The 16,528-nt window shown below is 44.4% G+C and overlaps 1 protein-coding gene across 1 annotated transcript in view; it reads left to right on the top strand.

Annotated features, from left to right (window-relative positions):
• The first annotated feature begins 8,994 nt into the window (after positions 1 to 8,994).
• Positions 8,995 to 16,528, top strand: part of LOC104264614 (myosin-13) — a 36,626-nt gene continuing 29,092 nt past the window's right edge. Inside the window, exons 1-13 of the mRNA XM_059828376.1 lie at positions 8,995 to 9,198; positions 9,296 to 9,439; positions 9,533 to 9,689; positions 10,267 to 10,294; positions 10,385 to 10,496; positions 13,410 to 13,502; positions 13,599 to 13,662; positions 13,751 to 13,849; positions 13,935 to 14,038; positions 14,286 to 14,424; positions 14,837 to 14,955; positions 15,055 to 15,204; positions 15,283 to 15,453. Coding sequence (XP_059684359.1) covers positions 8,995 to 9,198; positions 9,296 to 9,439; positions 9,533 to 9,689; positions 10,267 to 10,294; positions 10,385 to 10,496; positions 13,410 to 13,502; positions 13,599 to 13,662; positions 13,751 to 13,849; positions 13,935 to 14,038; positions 14,286 to 14,424; positions 14,837 to 14,955; positions 15,055 to 15,204; positions 15,283 to 15,453 — 1,584 coding nt within the window. The remainder of the gene's footprint in view (positions 9,199 to 9,295; positions 9,440 to 9,532; positions 9,690 to 10,266; positions 10,295 to 10,384; positions 10,497 to 13,409; positions 13,503 to 13,598; positions 13,663 to 13,750; positions 13,850 to 13,934; positions 14,039 to 14,285; positions 14,425 to 14,836; positions 14,956 to 15,054; positions 15,205 to 15,282; positions 15,454 to 16,528) is intronic.

Below are 16,528 nucleotides of genomic sequence, written 5' to 3'. Positions count from 1 at the left end.
CTTTAAATTTTTTCTTCATATCAGAGCAGCTTCAAAACAAAGGATGGAGAGTTTCATTCCTTGCTTTCCTCATTGTAACTACCTTGTAATTGAGTGATAAAACTGCAGACTAAATTAATAATAATAAATGTGAAATGATGCCCATGAGAAAAAATTAATCCCATTTTTACACACAGAAATATGTTCTAAGATGACCATCTCTACTCAGAAGACATCACAGAGTTACAATAGCTATTCTTCTGAAGACTTCAGCTTCTATGCTTGGTAATGGTTCAAAAAGGGAAATAAATTCTTTTACATTATTAGGAAAGGAATAGAGAACAAAGAGGAACTATTACATGAGTGTATAAATATATGATGTACTCACAGCTTGAATACTGAATACAGTTCTAGCTACGTGTACGCCAAAAGGAGATGAATGAACTGGGAAAGGGTTAGAGAAGGACAACAATAGTGAACAAAGCAATGTGATTGTTTCTGAATTAGGAATTATTAAGGAGTATAAAAGCATGGGTGGAACAAGAGAGTAGATAGGAAATAATGTTTCACTGTAGATGACAGCAATTAATTTTTCAAATGGATGGCTCAGAACAAATAAAAGTGGTTGCTCTTCATACATGCAATTAACTTACTAACAAAGGATATTGTAAATGCTAAATGCTTACAGGAGTACAAAAATGACTGAATAATTTCAGAGATGAGCTCCATTAAGAACTTTTTAATCTAAAGGAATAACATCAGGATCAGGGATTTCTTGAACTGTTGGCTTTTGCAGGTTGGGAGAGCACTTTGGGTAAGCAGCACTGAATGTGTACCCTGTTCTTATATTCTTTCCTGTACGTATGTCCTGGCCACGGCTGGGGACAGAACAATAGGGTTGAGGGACAAAATATGGCTGTTCTTATGTTTTTGTCTAAACGTTTTATGGGTTGAAGTGGCCAATGGCAGAGAAAGGAATTATATCTCTGAAGGAGAGGAAGGTGGGAGGAAGAAAGCAGATGATTTTAGGAGTTTTCAGTGCCACCTACTTTGGTGTGCAAGGCAATTTTGTGCTTTCTCTGATTAATAGCTCATATACTGAGACAAAGGAATAGAGAACAGAAATATGGGATACAATTCATATCACTAAAAGTACTCAACTGATACCATTTTAGGCAGCCCTGTATTTGACAATTACTCTCAACTACATCCCATCCCCCAGTCTTAGAAAATGCTGGTCTTCATCCCTATGTGTCAACATTTATGCGCCCGACATAACACCACTTAGACATCTACACTTAGAAGACTGTTACTTCTACTCACCACCACCTTTGTAACTTACATCCAGTAGCTACCACCATTGCTGGTCCTGCCAGGTCAAATGTGAGGACAATGAGTACCTCCAGCAAGAGATCTTGAGAGAGGGATTAGGCAGTTGCAGAAACGCCAAGCGCACACAGACTTGGGAATCGATAGTTTAAGCAGCAAGAATAGGAGATAAAAAGCAAGCAAAGTTCATGACTGATTCTGAGGCTAATCTAGGGCAATAAATCACAGAATCACTAAGGTTGGAAAAGACCTGTAAGATCATCAAGTCCAACCATTAAAAAAAAAACCAACCCAAAAAACCAACCAAACAAAAAACCAACAAAAAAAACCCACCACACAGCACAACAAACACCACGCCCATCAAGTCATGTCCCACAATGCCACATCCACACGCTCCTTGAATACCTCCAGTGAGGGTGACTCCACTACCTCCCTGGGCAGTCTATTCCAGTGTGTCACCACTCTCTCAGTAAAGAAATTTTTCCTAATATCCAGTCTGTATCTCCCCTGGCGCAACTTGAGGCCATTTCCTCTCATCCTGTCACTCATCACTTGGGAGAAGAGACCAACACCCACCTCTCTGCAACCCCCTTTCAGGCAGTTGTAGAGAGCGATGAGGTCTCCCCTCAGCCTCCTCTTCTCCAGGCTAAACAATCCCAGTTCCTTCAGCCACTCCTCATAAGACTTGTGTTCCAGACCCCTCACCAGCTTTGCCCTTCTCTGGATGCGCTCCAGCACCTCTATATCTTTCTTGTAGTGAGGGGCCCAAAACTGAACACAGTATTCGAGGTGCGGCCTCACCAGAGCCGAGTACAGAGGCACAATCACCTCCCTGCTCCTGCTGGCTACACTATTTCTGATACAGGCCAGGATGCTGTTGGCCTTCTTGGCCACCTGGGCACACTGTTGGCTCATCTTCAGCCGGCTGTCGATCAACACCCCCAGGTCCTTTTCTGCGGGAGAGCGTTCCAGCCACTCGTCCCCAAGCCTGTAGCATTGCATGGGGTTGTTGTGACCCAAGTGCTGAACCTGGCACTTGGCCTTGTTGAACTTCATCCAATTGGCCTGGGCCCATCGATCCAGCCTGTCCAGATCTCTCTGCAGAGCCTTCCTACCCTCGAGCAGATCAACACTCCCTCCCAACTTGGTGTCATCTGCAAACTTGCTGAGGGTGCACTCTATCCCCTCATCCAGATCATCAATAAAGATATTAAACAAGACCGGCCCCAAAACTGAGCCCTGGGGGACTCCGCTTGTGACCGGCCACCAATTGGATTTCGCTCCATTCACCACAACTCTCTGGGCTCGGCCATACAGCCAGTTTTTAACCCAGCGAAGAGTGTACCTGTCTAAGCCGTGAGTCGCCAGCTTCTCCAGGAGAATACTGTGGGGGACAGTATCGAAGGCTTTACTGAAGTCCAGGTAGACAACATCAACAGCCTTCACATAGGCTAGATTAAGTAGGGACTGCAGACTGGAAACTACATAGAGCCCAGCACTAAGAACCTGAAGAACATCAGGGGCAGCACACAGACATGGATAGTTTGGGTTAGAGATAGGTCAGGGTGGAGGACCCAAAGACTTGGGCTAGGTAGCATGGAAGAACTGCAGGTGAACATGGGGAGGGGGTGTGAAGTAGGAATGAGGCTGGAGGTAGTTATCTGTAGCAAAATCCCAACATGTTTGGAGAAGTGTACATCCATGACTAGAGAGGATGAAAAGAAGAGTGGAGAAGAACACCATCCTACCATAATGTTCTATCCCCAGACAGCTTCTTCAAAGAAATCAGTGTTGCATTTATCATCAGGTACTGCCATGTAATACCTCTTAACCTGTGACAGACATAGTTCATAGTCTGCTGCCAGCATTGCCATTTCCCTCAAATATGAGTTGGCTGTGCTGTCATCACACTGGTAACCACTTGTTTACCACATGGCTTACTTATGACTGCCATCAATCAGGGAGTTCAAAGGTGGGCTGGCTTTGGAAGATGTGGTATGGATAGGTAGTCTGTGTGAAAGATGAAAAAGGGCTTTTATTCAATACATGAACCAAAACTTCAGAGACAACACATAAAACCAAGCATTCATACTTTTGCCTTCTAATTCAGCGAGATGTCATCACTGAGGGAGATGGCAGTGGTGGTAACACTTGTCCAATGGTGTGTACTGCAGTGAAAAATGGTTATAGTTGTTCAAGAGGTTAAGGACGCAGTGGAAGGATGATGGTGAGCTCCCACTGGTGGTACCTTACTGGTACAGGTGGTGAAGTGGGAAGTTCCCCCAGCAGTGACAAAGTGTCAGTTGTGGACAGCCACCTGTGAGCGGCCCGTAATGTTTATTTGGAGATATTCCTCCAATCCTGACAGTAGAATTTCCTCCTCTACACTCATGACTTGGCAGGCAGCACATCCTCAACACAAAAGTCATCACCATGTCCAACTATAGCTTTTTTGGTGAATGAGGTCTCCACCTACACACTCCTAACACAGGGAGCTAGTATCCAGCAGGGCTCCAGTAAATGCTTGTGAAAAACTTAAGTCTCCCACACCTCCTCCCAAAACTATTGCACCTCTGTGATGGAGCATGTTAAGTGATGTTAGAAGGCATGGCCACCTCCTCCAGCCACTCCAGCCCAGTAATCCCACCTGGCCACTGGAGCCCATCCTGGTGCCCAGGGGGTCTCAGCCCAGGCTGAGGGATGCAGCTGCAGCTTTCCCGTTTGTGGGTTCAACCAGTAGCAAAGCTGAGCACGTGCCCCAGAAACACAGACACAGTGACACATACACAGAGGATACTGACACAGGTGGTCACAGAGACTGCCACAGCCAAGGTGTTGTCATCAACAGCACCCACACAGCGTGCCCTCAACAGGACCCACATCACACAAGCACAAGCACAGATGCGCAGCTCCTCCCAGCAGCTGGCACCAGGCACATGGGTTGTTAATTCTGGTCCCACTCTAGCCACCAGTAATGAGACCCTCATTCACTTCACTCACCCCATGTCCCCCAGTAGCTGGTTTTGGGAATGCACACCGTTCCCACCCAAGTGGCTGGAAGCTAAAGACACCCACTCGCTCCAGTAACTGATGCTGAGACCCCACTGGCTCCAGCAGCTGACACCACAGGCCAGGGGTGCCCCCAGACTGACTCCAGTCGCTGGCATGAATTTTTACACACACACAAGCTTCACCAGTAGCTGGCACTTAGTCCATGCATACACATGCATACACAGGATAGAGAGTGAGATTACACTAAGAGGTAGTGAAGAAAAGATTTAATAAGAAGATGTAAGAGGACAGGACAGACTGTGGTGATCAGGTGCAGGGCTCAGCCAGACAAGTGCACTGACTGGCCCCACTTTACATGCAACCCGGCCCTTATACCCTTTTGTGTTTACCCCGCTCTTTGTTCCTCCCTGTTCCCCCTGCCCCTGCACATCGCCTCATGGGTTTGTACAGCTCTGTCAGTTCCTGCACCCACCCCAACCCTGTCTGGGATCTCTCCTGGTTCACAATCTTATCAGTTGTGAAGTCCAGGTTGATCTTCCTGGAAGTGGCAGCTGTAGTTTCTTGATAGCCCATCAATTAGTGTGACTGGTGAGGTTTGTTTCTTCTCATTGTCTTCATGTTTGTTTTGTCAGGTCTGTGTCTCTGCATATATTGTTTCTGGTTCCCCCTTTTACCTTAGTTTCCCAGCTGACAAGGTCCCTGATCTGGTAACCTTGCTGGAATAAACATTTTCACACTCTCACATGCCTTCATCAAGTGGTGTGACTGACCGGCTTTGGTTCTCATCACCTCCTCTCTTACCATTTGTCAGTCAGGATTGTGTCCCAGTATGTTCTCATTTATGGCTTCCTCCTTTTCTTACTGTCCCTTGTGGTGTCAAAAAAGGTCCTTGACTAGATACTCTTAAAGGAGCAGACACTCTGCAGAGCAAATCAAAGTTATTCTGATTCGATGTTCAGCCTGCTCCATGACATCCTCTGCAGGATAAGGGAGTGGCACAGAAGCCGGGTTACTTCCCACATGCTGAGACCTTGAATATGCCTGCAGGCCTCAGGTATTGTAAACCGGCAGGCCAGGACTGCAAGTCTGCCTAGTGGACCATAACCTGGCAGTTGCCTTACTCTGTCCCAAGCTTGAGGCTGGTTTCAGGCTTGCCAGCCCACACAGTGGTATAAAGAAATTTAACAAGAGAAAAATTCTGGCTCACTAAGTCTTCCTCCTTCTCTATCAACATGTGTAGAGAGGATTCCATGCGATCTGTTAACATCATAGTCCATAAAGAAATAATGTGCACAATTAGAAAAAAATCCATCTGTTGGTTAAAGCAAGCTCTTGAAGTCAGGAGCCCAGTGTTGCCTTATTTGGCATTATCAGAGCTGTCTTTGGGTTCCTCCATCCTCCATCCTGGCACAGAGCAATGTGAAAAGAACAGGTCAGTGCAGCTGACTCCATACAACCTTAAGCCAATCCTGTCTCTGAGTAATTAGCAGAGAGATCAGAGCTTCAACACGTTTACAACTAAAGAGTAAATTATTATTGACCAAAAATAGAGTGCTTGAATGCTGTGTGGGCAGGAGGTTACATATAAAGAGCCACAGCTGAAGGCAACCTTATTCTTTGTTACCTCAGCATCTCACGGTAAGTCCCGTCTGCTTGCTTCATACTCTGACCATGGCATCTCCACAGCTCTGCAAAGAAGTAGAGTATGTAGGGACATTTTCCTCTCATTCCCCACATCTAATGTTCCAAGTCATGCTTTACATGCAATGTCAAGGTTATACGACCCAAACCACTCCAGTGTGGTGGCACAAGCAGAAGCAGAAAAGCCATGCCATGCCATTCCTTGGAGGGGTCTTCTACAAGCTTTGCTACCTCCAAGGCCTATGAAAGGCATAGGAAAACTAACTCTGAACACAGTTGAAACTGATTGGCAAAATATATGTAATGTAGCTGATCTTTTCCTAGACATTAGATTTCTTTTCTGCAGATCACGGTAATATGGGGAGGAACACAAGGTTTTCTGTGGGATTTGACTCTAGCCTAAGAGCTGTAAGGCTCTGTGTACAGTTAAAGCGTTGGGAGAGACTATACAAGGTATAGTCTTATATTAGTCTTATATAGTCTACAATTTATAAATGTTTGACAGACCATATGCTCAAGACAATGGACTGGTTTTGATTTAACTCTGTCTGTCCTTTCTTTAACCATTCCACACAGATACTGAAAGCAGATTTCCTCCCGGGCTCGCTGAAGGTAAGGGTTTAACAAATAACATGTAGTTTTGCTAATTGATCCTGTGCAATTAGTGAAGCTCACATAGACAATGGCAAGGGCAGGTGGCAAAAGATTGTGTTGTAGAACCAGGTTCACTAAAAAGGATATATGCTATTTTAATCAATATGAGCATATTCACAGTTCTTGGTAGGAAATACTCCATTTATCGGGAAAGAAAAGTGACAGATACTCAGCCAAGAGGACAAGAGAGACAGTGAAAGTAATGTCTTTTGGTGGTGCAACCTGGGATTCTGGGATTTATAGATGATTAAAATTCACCCCCTGTCATCTGCATAACTGCTGGAAGCCTGAAACTAAGGTTGTGTTTAGGGAGGAGGCTCAAAGTACAATTCAAGAAGGGTCTAAGTTTATCTTGCCTTAAGTTAGTTTCCTCTGGGGTAAGGTCTAGAACATTATATGCTGACTTTGACTTCTCACACAGGTCCTGAAACCAGAACAAAGTTCAGGACGATCTTGTCTCCGGTCTGATAGACAGGTCTGTTTATGTACAATGAGTCACCTTCACAGAGAACTTAATATGCACCATTCCCTTCTAGGTTTTCTGGGGAAGGTTAGTGATTGAGTGACTGTGAGAGTTCACCAGAGCAGCAGAAGGAACCCTCCACACATGTGCCTTCCATCCTAATACCAAAAAATGCTCACTGAAATTGGAGCTGAAAAGGATGGAAGTACAGGTTATTCTCCCAGAGAATGCCTTCTTCTCTGTTCATGAATGCATAAAGATCTAAATTTTACATTATTTCCTATCAAAGACATTCAGTAGTTTAACAGACTGTGCCCCTCAAGAAATTTTCTGATAACCTATTGGTATTTTCTGATGGTCTGCTTAACCTTTTCATGGACACTGTGAAATAATTTCTCTCTTTCTTACAAGTTGCTTCCCTTGAGCTACTCAGAGGCAGGATCACATAGGCAAAATTGCTGGGCTCTCTATACATATAATAATACTTTCAAAGTAAGCTAAAGGTTCTGGATTCTGTGCTTTGAAATTCCTTGGTATTAAAGGCTCTTGAGGGATGCGGTCCCTTAAAGTCCTGCAAGGTGCATATCCCATAGCAGAAAGGGGTTGCTGAGAGAGATCAGCACTTCTACAGCAATGTGTCCAAAAGCAGCATTACAAATGCCTTCAGACTCCTTTCATCATTTTCTTGTACATAAAATCACTCCATGTTGATTGTTTCAGTACTGTGATGCTTTGGAAGTATACATCTGAGTTGTTCAAGTCTGTCCCTTTATCTTTTTTAGTACCACAGTGCATCAGACATCCCATGAAGTAGCAGGAGTTTAGAATTTTACTTTTTTTGCTAGCCTGTATATTAGCTTGCCTGGGGAAGAACAGTCTGTTTATGCTAGTTCCTGCCTACATTATTTCTGCCTGTGTTAGTTCTGATGCTCTTGAATTATCCACATCAGTCCTTCTGGGGGTAGCAACCAATAGCATCTATTCGTGTTGAAGAATTTTTACTAGATATAGCTAAAAATGTAAAATAGAACTGAGCATAAAGCAGTTTTCTGAAACACTACTCCTAGACAAATCCCTGACTGAATGACTAGTACATATTGGTACACTTTAATTGTCTTTTAATGATTCATAACCAATATTACTCTATATAATGTGTTAAAGCTAAAAAGTACTTTGTAATTGAAATTCTTTGAAATGATATAGCAAGTACTTGTTTACCTAGATAATACTATGCTATTAATTATTAACTTCAATATACATTATATTCCTTTATTAGCTAATTTTGCCACAGATCTAAGAAGGTGTTCTATATTTGGTTCATATGATAAACAGGCTTGGTTTTAGATAGGTGATGATTGACATTCACAATTTGCTCCAGTGCTTGGTACAGACAGAAACTATTCAAAATTTCCCTGCTTGGTATTAAAACAGAAAACAGAAGGGTGCCAAGAATAGGTCCACTTAGAAATTATGTGTGAGAGCCAATCTGCTTAACTTACGGATCTTACTTGTGTCTAAATTTTTAGATGTCTAATGAAAAAACCTATCTAAGTGGCTATGTGTATGTGGCTTTGAGAAGAATGTGGCTGTGCAGCTGTGTGAATGGCAGGTGAAGATATAGGAGGAGAGGCTTTAGAAGACTTCTAGCTTTACATTCTCTCTGTCCTCGCTTGGGCACACAGGCACCCCATTTAAGGGCGATGTCTTCAAAGACAATACACCTCTGTCTACAAAGGAAACTTTCTTTATTAGGACTTCTTCAGTGGATACTTAAAATTGACACAGAAGTTAAGTGTCATTGATTAGTCCTCTTCTTCCTTTTAGTCACTGAGCATGACCACTTTCTGGATAAATATAAATTACAAATGCACGGGGTGTCTGAAACTTTTCTGAATTCCTTCAGAGCATCTCCAGCCATGAGTTCAGATGCAGAGATGGCAATCTTTGGAGAAGCTGCTCCCTATTTACGGAAGCCTGAGAAGGAGAGAATTGAAGCCCAGAATCGCCCATTTGATGCTAAGACAGCCTGTTTTGTAGTGGATGAAAAACAAATGTATGTGAAAGGTACTATACAGAGTAAAGAAGGTGGCAAAGTCACGGTTAAAACATATGATGATACAGTAAGTGATACCAACTGTTACTCATACATGATCATCCAGTTCAGGCAGTTCCCTGGCTTAGATTTGTTCTCCTGTTGTTCCCTTCTGTTTTTTTCAGACTGTGACTGTAAAGGACGATGAAGTATTTCCCATGAATCCTCCCAAATTTGATAAAATCGAGGACATGGCCATGATGACCCACCTCCACGAACCCGCTGTGCTGTACAACCTCAAAGAGCGTTATGCAGCCTGGATGATCTATGTAAGTACCGGCAGCAGTCTCCCTCTGGGTAGCTAGGAGGAACTGCTCTGCCAGGCTAAGTGGAAGCCAACGTGCTGTCTCCCTTCCTCGCAGACCTACTCGGGTCTCTTCTGCGTCACTGTCAACCCCTACAAGTGGCTGCCGGTGTACAACCCGGAGGTGGTGGCTGGCTACCGAGGCAAGAAGCGCCAGGAGGCCCCTCCACACATCTTCTCCATCTCTGATAATGCCTATCAGTTCATGCTGACTGGTGAGTCATTTGGCAAAAATGGGAAACCCTAATATATGCAGGGCTGGCTGCTTGGTCAAGGAACACTTGACCGTTCAAGCATCTTAGGTGCTGTTCTACTCAGTGCCTGATGGCAACAGCTCCCATCATCCTATGGCACAACTCAAGATTAGACTGCCTGAGGCACCTTAACGACCTCTGTGCTGTCAGATAATGAAGGAAAGGCAGTAGCTAGCTATATGGCTTTGTGTCCACTCCCTTAGTAAGGAATTTAAAGAAACACTAAGGAAGGAACACAGCAGAGAATCTGATTCCGATTAAACAATATTTAAGCCAAGGACTATACATAAAAGAAAACAAATAATAAGTGGGAAGCCTTATAAAGAACCACTGCTTGGAGTTGGATTTTGGGCTGCTCCACGCCTCTGTGCACAAAAAACCCCACATGCAGACTAATGCAGAATTTACCTTATCTAGTTACAAAGGGATAGACAGAGTTACAAACAGATCTTTTCCTTGAAGTCAGTTAGTTATGTCTGAGGAACAGAAGCCCTCCACATCTCATTTGAATAGCTCTTTCTGTGACTTCTGTTTTCAGATCGCAACAATCAGTCAATCCTTATCACGTGAGTATATTTTGGTATGTGTGACAAAGCTGACAGAGAAGTAAAAATATTTCCTGTTTCCTGTAACAATTAATATTTTCATTTCAACAGTGGAGAATCCGGTGCAGGGAAGACTGTGAATACAAAGCGTGTCATCCAGTACTTTGCAACAATTGCAGTTACTGGTGAGAAGAAGAAAGACCAAGAGCCCAGCAAAATGCAGGTATGTCATTGGCTCCCCTTTCTCGTATTTGCCCAAGACTGTGCCTGCAGAGCAGAAACTATCCATGCATATTTTTGGGTGGCAGGACTATCAAAAGGAAGAAAGTGTAGCGCAACTGAGGAGACAGTCAGGATGCACAGTCTGAGCACACCTATGCTTGTTTACCCCAGCTACGTGGCCTCCATCTCTCTGAACACTAGTGGAACTCTACTTAAAGAAACATTTTCTTAACATAGGAAAGGCTCAAGACTCAACTTCTCTCCAGTCTTCATTTACACAGGGGATGTCTTCACCAGGGAGAGGAAGATAATGTAAGACAGCGGTTTTCTCTGTGCTGACTGTCTGTCTACGTATCTATCCATTAGTATTCTATGAGATCAGCCACATCCACAGCACCTGAGTGGCTGCAAGTGTAAAGAGAGCAGTCGGTTCCCACTGGCATGTGATTGTGCCATTCCTATTCCTTGTTTCATTCCTATTGACAGGGGAAGTGCAGGAACTCTGAACTCCAGAGTGGTTGTGCTGAAGTTAAGAGTCATTTCAGCTGCACCAGGTAGTAGTTTCCACTGGCTTGTTCTCCTGCCTGTGGTCACTGTAAGAGCTGTGAGGGGCAGCATAAGAAAAGGGACAGATTTGGGACAGCTGTGACCACTTGCCTAACATTTACAAAGTAACCTCAGAAAGGATCCTTCCAGGGAAGAAAGCACATGCTCTGATGCCCCTTTCTGTTGAGCAGCCCAGCTGCTGCAATCTGAGCCCACTGGTGCATTTGCAAGGCGTGGGCTTCATTCCTTAGCCCAGAGCAAGCAACAAACATCCTTGTGGCACAAGTGTGTGACACCACAGTCTGTGAGATGGTATGTGCATCAAAGCAGGTGACACGTGTCAGTGTGCTATTTGAGTACCCAAGGGCACAGCAGAACCTAAGGAGATTCCAAGGCTGAATATTCTTTTTGCACTCAGAGGCAGGTGTCTGTGATTGATGGGTTGTTACAGCTAAGGCAAGTTCATCACAAGCACTCTTTCCATCAGCACCATTTCAGAATCTCCTGGGCTCAGCTTTCACCAGCTGCTCACTATGCTGGGACTGATCCCAGAAAAACTTTGAGACAGCTGAGAGATGTACTGACCATGTCTGATATAAGGAAAATCACCTGGGTCTCTGATGGATAACAAACTGTTCTGCACTCTTCCAAGTTTATTCACAGAATACTCTATTTTTTTAGTATTCACAATCTCTGTAACAGTAGTATGTGCCTTTTTGTAAGAACATTAAATAAAACACTCAGGTTATAGTGCTGTCTAGCCCAGCATCCTATCTCAGATGCAGGCTAAAATCAGATGCCAGGCAAGGGTGTATGACTAAGGGAAGCATGTAACAGCACTTCCCCAGAATACTGACTCAGCCTCCAGCACTTTGTCACTCAGCCTGTAGACAGGACTCCAGAATGAACTTGTATAAAGAATTGCGATGTCTTCTTCCATGCTGTTCTCCATGCATGATGCTCCCTTGTGAGTTCCCTGGTCACAGCTGTGCACTGAAAAGAGGTTTGATGTTGGTGTAATCAGCTGCACTGACACACACATCTCTTCTCTTCTCTTCTCTTCTCTTCTCTTCTCTTCTCTTCTCTTCTCTTCTCTTCTCTTCTCTTCTCTTCTCTTCTCTTCTCTTCTCTTCTCTTCTCTTCTCTTCTCCTCTCTCTTCTCTTCTCTTCTCTCTTCTCTCGAGGAAGTTTATTTAGAAAGCTGAAAGATACATGTGAGAGAGCATTACTCTAGGAATTTAGGATCTTGTATTAAAAAAAATTATATAGAGCTTCATATGCTACTGTGTTTTCTTAATTTTATAGGGTCCACCTTCATGATGGACTAATAAAAACTAGTTTAAAGCCATTGTGCCATCTGCAGACAGTGTTGGGAATGGCGCTCCCGCTCCGTTGCAAAATGTTAAAGGCTGGACTGAACGGCACATACAAAGATGCAGCAACATGAGCTGTGCCACTAACCTTTCACCTGGATAAAAAATGATTCTTTTTTTCTCATTCTTTGTTTTCCATCTGTGTCTTGGAAATTATCCCTGGCAACAATTTCATGCCCTGACTACATAGGGATCAATCATAACTTTGCTAGAAGCCTTGAGAAAAGCTTTGCGCTATCATTCCACAAAAGCAATCAGTGACTCCGCTTCCTGGACCGTATTGCACAGAAAAGGAGAGACATAATATAACAGAAGCTTCTTTCCTCCCATATTTTTGCAGTTAACAAGAGTGATACAATACAATATTGAAACTTTACATGTTCATCATTCCTTCTGCAGTCATGCAGCAAAAAACTCAAAGAGTATCTGTTCTCTGCTTTTTTAAGTTTGGTATTTGAGTCTCAGGCTTTGTCAATGTCTCACTCCCCTTTTTGAAGCACGGCTGGAGATGTATTTCTGCATTCTGAAAGGCTGCTGGTTGTTTGAATGCAATTGCAAAACTTTACTTTCTCCCTTGCTAGGGCTTCCTACTAAAGGCTGTACCTCTCTCTGTGTGTCCTGGGCTCAAGTAACCTCCAGAAAAAATCCCTGAATTTTCACATTTTCTTTAGCTGTCACAGCCTTCGTGAATGGGAATGTGGAAGCACCTCTCATACAGATTGAGATTCTCTGTAGTGACTTTGTATATGATACCTAAGATATGATAGCAGGTACAAGAAGGAAATGCAGTACAGATCCGTCTTTTAGCACTCTTCCCTTTGAAACCAATGGCAATATTCATGAGTGATGGCTGATGAGTGCTTAAAAACTCTGCTAGATTTTAGGTTAAAATCACGTATGAAGTGCAAAAATTATCTGTTTGTAGTATCTCCTTTGCAATATTTGTTATTAACCAGTAGTGAAGTTTGATAAGAAGCTTTTTATCCTGTAACTAGGGAACTCTGGAGGATCAGATCATCCAGGCCAACCCGCTGCTGGAGGCCTTTGGCAATGCCAAGACTGTGAGGAACGACAACTCCTCACGCTTTGTGAGTTCATTTCAGATTTGTCGGAATACAGACATCTAATAAGTGTCTCATTCATTGATCGCTATAACCAATGGGTTGATCTGTACTGCTTGATAGGGAAAATTCATCCGGATTCACTTTGGAGCAACTGGCAAACTGGCCTCTGCGGATATCGAAACCTGTGAGTTGGAGCAAGCCAGTGTATGCAGAATTTGTGTGTTTATGATCTCAAGTTTACCAGGATCTAACAGCATCTCTCTTTTGCTTAGATCTTCTGGAGAAATCCAGGGTGACTTTCCAGCTGGCCAGTGAAAGGAGCTATCATATTTTTTACCAGATAATGTCCAACAAGAAGCCGGAGCTCATTGGTGAGTGTCAGCGGTGCTGGGCTTGGCTTTCTCTTTCCACTGTGACCTGCCCCGGTGCCACCAAAGGTACCCTGTATACCCGCAGACCTCCTCCTGATCTCCACCAACCCCTACGACTTCCCCTACGTGAGCCAAGGAGAAGTCACTGTCGCCAGTATTGACGACAGCGAGGAGCTGCTGGCGACGGATGTGAGTACGGCGGAGCAGCAGCCGGGGAGGCCCGGCCGGCCCGGGGCAGCCAAGCGCAGGGCTCTGCCGCCACGCAGCGGCCGCGGGGCCGGGCCGGTGCTGCACACGGTCGGTGCGGGCAGGGAGGCGGGGAGGCAGGGGCAGAAACCCCACCTTCCCGTGGCAGCACACGGGCCTGTTAACAGCACCTTGTGCTTCGGCCCTTGTGCTTCTCCGGTCTTCCCCGACTTGCCTGTCGCCCCTGCAGAGCGCTGTGGACATCCTGGGCTTCAGCCCCGATGAGAAGGTGGGGATGTACAAGCTGACGGGGGCTGTCATGCATTACGGGAACATGAAGTTCAAGCAGAAGCAGCGGGAGGAGCAGGCAGAGCCAGACAGCACAGAAGGTAGTCTTGACTGGGGAGTTTGGTTGTGAACTGCACCAGGAGACGAGCTAGCAAGCCTGTCCCTTAAAATGCCCAACAGCATGAGAATGATTTCCCCTTCCAGAAACTAAATTTTTAAAGTTTGTTTCAAGTTCCACAAAGTCAATGATTTAATCTGCTCTCCGCAAGGAAACAGAGAAACATAAAGATGAAGCATTGCTGCTGCCCTCCAGGCGTGGAACAGGAGTGTGCTGCAGCTGAGACACTGCCTGTGTTGGGGGGAAAACATTCTCCATGGGACTGGAGAGGAGCTTCCCTTGACGATAGGTGCATTTGAGTAGCGCCGAAAGTAGGCTCCTTGTAACAAACATCCTAGAGCACCAGGACACCTTTCTTTGTCTCTTTTGAACTCCTTTGCTGTCTCTAATCCTAGTGGCTGACAAAGCTGGCTACCTGATGGGTCTGAATTCTGCTGATTTGCTCAAGGCTTTATGCTATCCCAGGGTGAAAGTCGGGAATGAATATGTAACTAAAGGACAAAATGTCCAACAGGTACCTAGACAGCTGATCAGTTTTCATTTTGTTCAGATAGCTCTTTCAACATTAAAGCTAACTCAACTTTCATTGCTGCCATGGCTGTGTTTCTTACAGGTATACAATTCAGTGGGTGCCTTGGCTAAATCAGTCTATGAGAAGATGTTCCTATGGATGGTTATTCGAATCAACCAACAGCTGGATACAAAGCAGCCCAGACAGCATTTCATTGGTGTCCTGGACATTGCTGGCTTTGAAATTTTTGATGTGAGTTACAGTAGGTATGCTTGCCCATTGATGACTTTTCCAAACTAACTGGCATTTTTTTGTATTTTGAATTTGCAGTTCAACAGCCTGGAGCAGCTGTGCATCAACTTCACCAATGAGAAACTGCAACAGTTCTTCAACCACCACATGTTCGTGCTGGAGCAGGAGGAGTATAAGAAGGAAGGAATTGAATGGGAGTTCATTGACTTTGGGATGGACCTGGCTGCCTGCATTGAGCTCATTGAGAAGGTAGAGGAAATCTTTTCATTTTAGGAGACCACATTTCTTTCATGGTCATTTATTTTAGTCCAGTCATTCTTAATAAATTGTCACATTGCTGTTGAATGACCCACTCACATAAGAAGAGGCAGTTTATAAAACCAAAGCTTTTGGAATGAGAGGCTGCCTCTGCACAGACAATGATTTCCTGAACAACATGGCTGCAGTGTAAGGGAGAGGGTGTACACAACGTTAATTTGGTGCCTTTTACAAGACTGCCTTTAGCAGTAAGGTGAACCTCAAGTCTTACTCGTTGCAACAATGGATAGAATTAAGTCCTTGGTTCTAGCAACACAACTCTTTCTGGTCCCTCTGTCACTGCCCACTGCTACTGCACTGGGGAACTTAATGGGAATTAACCCCTCACTGCTGCCTTACAAGCCAGCATCCAGTGGTTGTGCACAGCACTTACACATCATGTGCAAATCCAGTATGCACATACCGAAACATCTTCCTTCTCAGGAGCATACAGGTATCTGCTCCCAGCACTATCATTCATGGTCAGTGCCCAGTGACTGATTCAGCCATCCCACATGCATGTTCACTGCTTCATATTCATACCCATGCCTTTGCACACGAGCCTCACATTTCTTGCTAACCTCCCACACTTCCCACCACATAGCAGCATCTACAGGCAGTGCTACCATTCACAGCTACTGCCTGTTGCCTATTGCTATATTTCACACCCAAAATCCACACTTACTGTTCAGTGTCCACACATTTTGTGTCCCGTATCTATGCAATACAGAGTATTAGAGCCAGAGGAATCAGAACACCTACGCTGATCTAACACTGTAGTCTCTTTTGTAATGACAGGAAAGAAGTAGACACTTCTAGATGCAAATAATCTCCTTATAAAGTATGTTCTGTTAGTGATTCTGTGAAATGTTTTTATAATGCTACCATTATAGAAGAGCAATCTGTACAGCTAACTCAGATCTAGATTCTGTTTTGTAGACACCTACAGGTAGGGAAGATGAATGCTAACCCCAGAGCTCTCACACAGCAGCCACACCTAGAGGGCAAAATCTGTATTCAAAACATG

Source organism: Gavia stellata, chromosome 22, assembly GCF_030936135.1.
Source record: "Gavia stellata isolate bGavSte3 chromosome 22, bGavSte3.hap2, whole genome shotgun sequence".
NCBI classification, from domain to species: domain Eukaryota; kingdom Metazoa; phylum Chordata; class Aves; order Gaviiformes; family Gaviidae; genus Gavia; species Gavia stellata.
The sequence above is the reverse complement of the archived record's forward strand: the minus strand, read 5'-3'. Positions and strand labels throughout refer to the sequence as shown.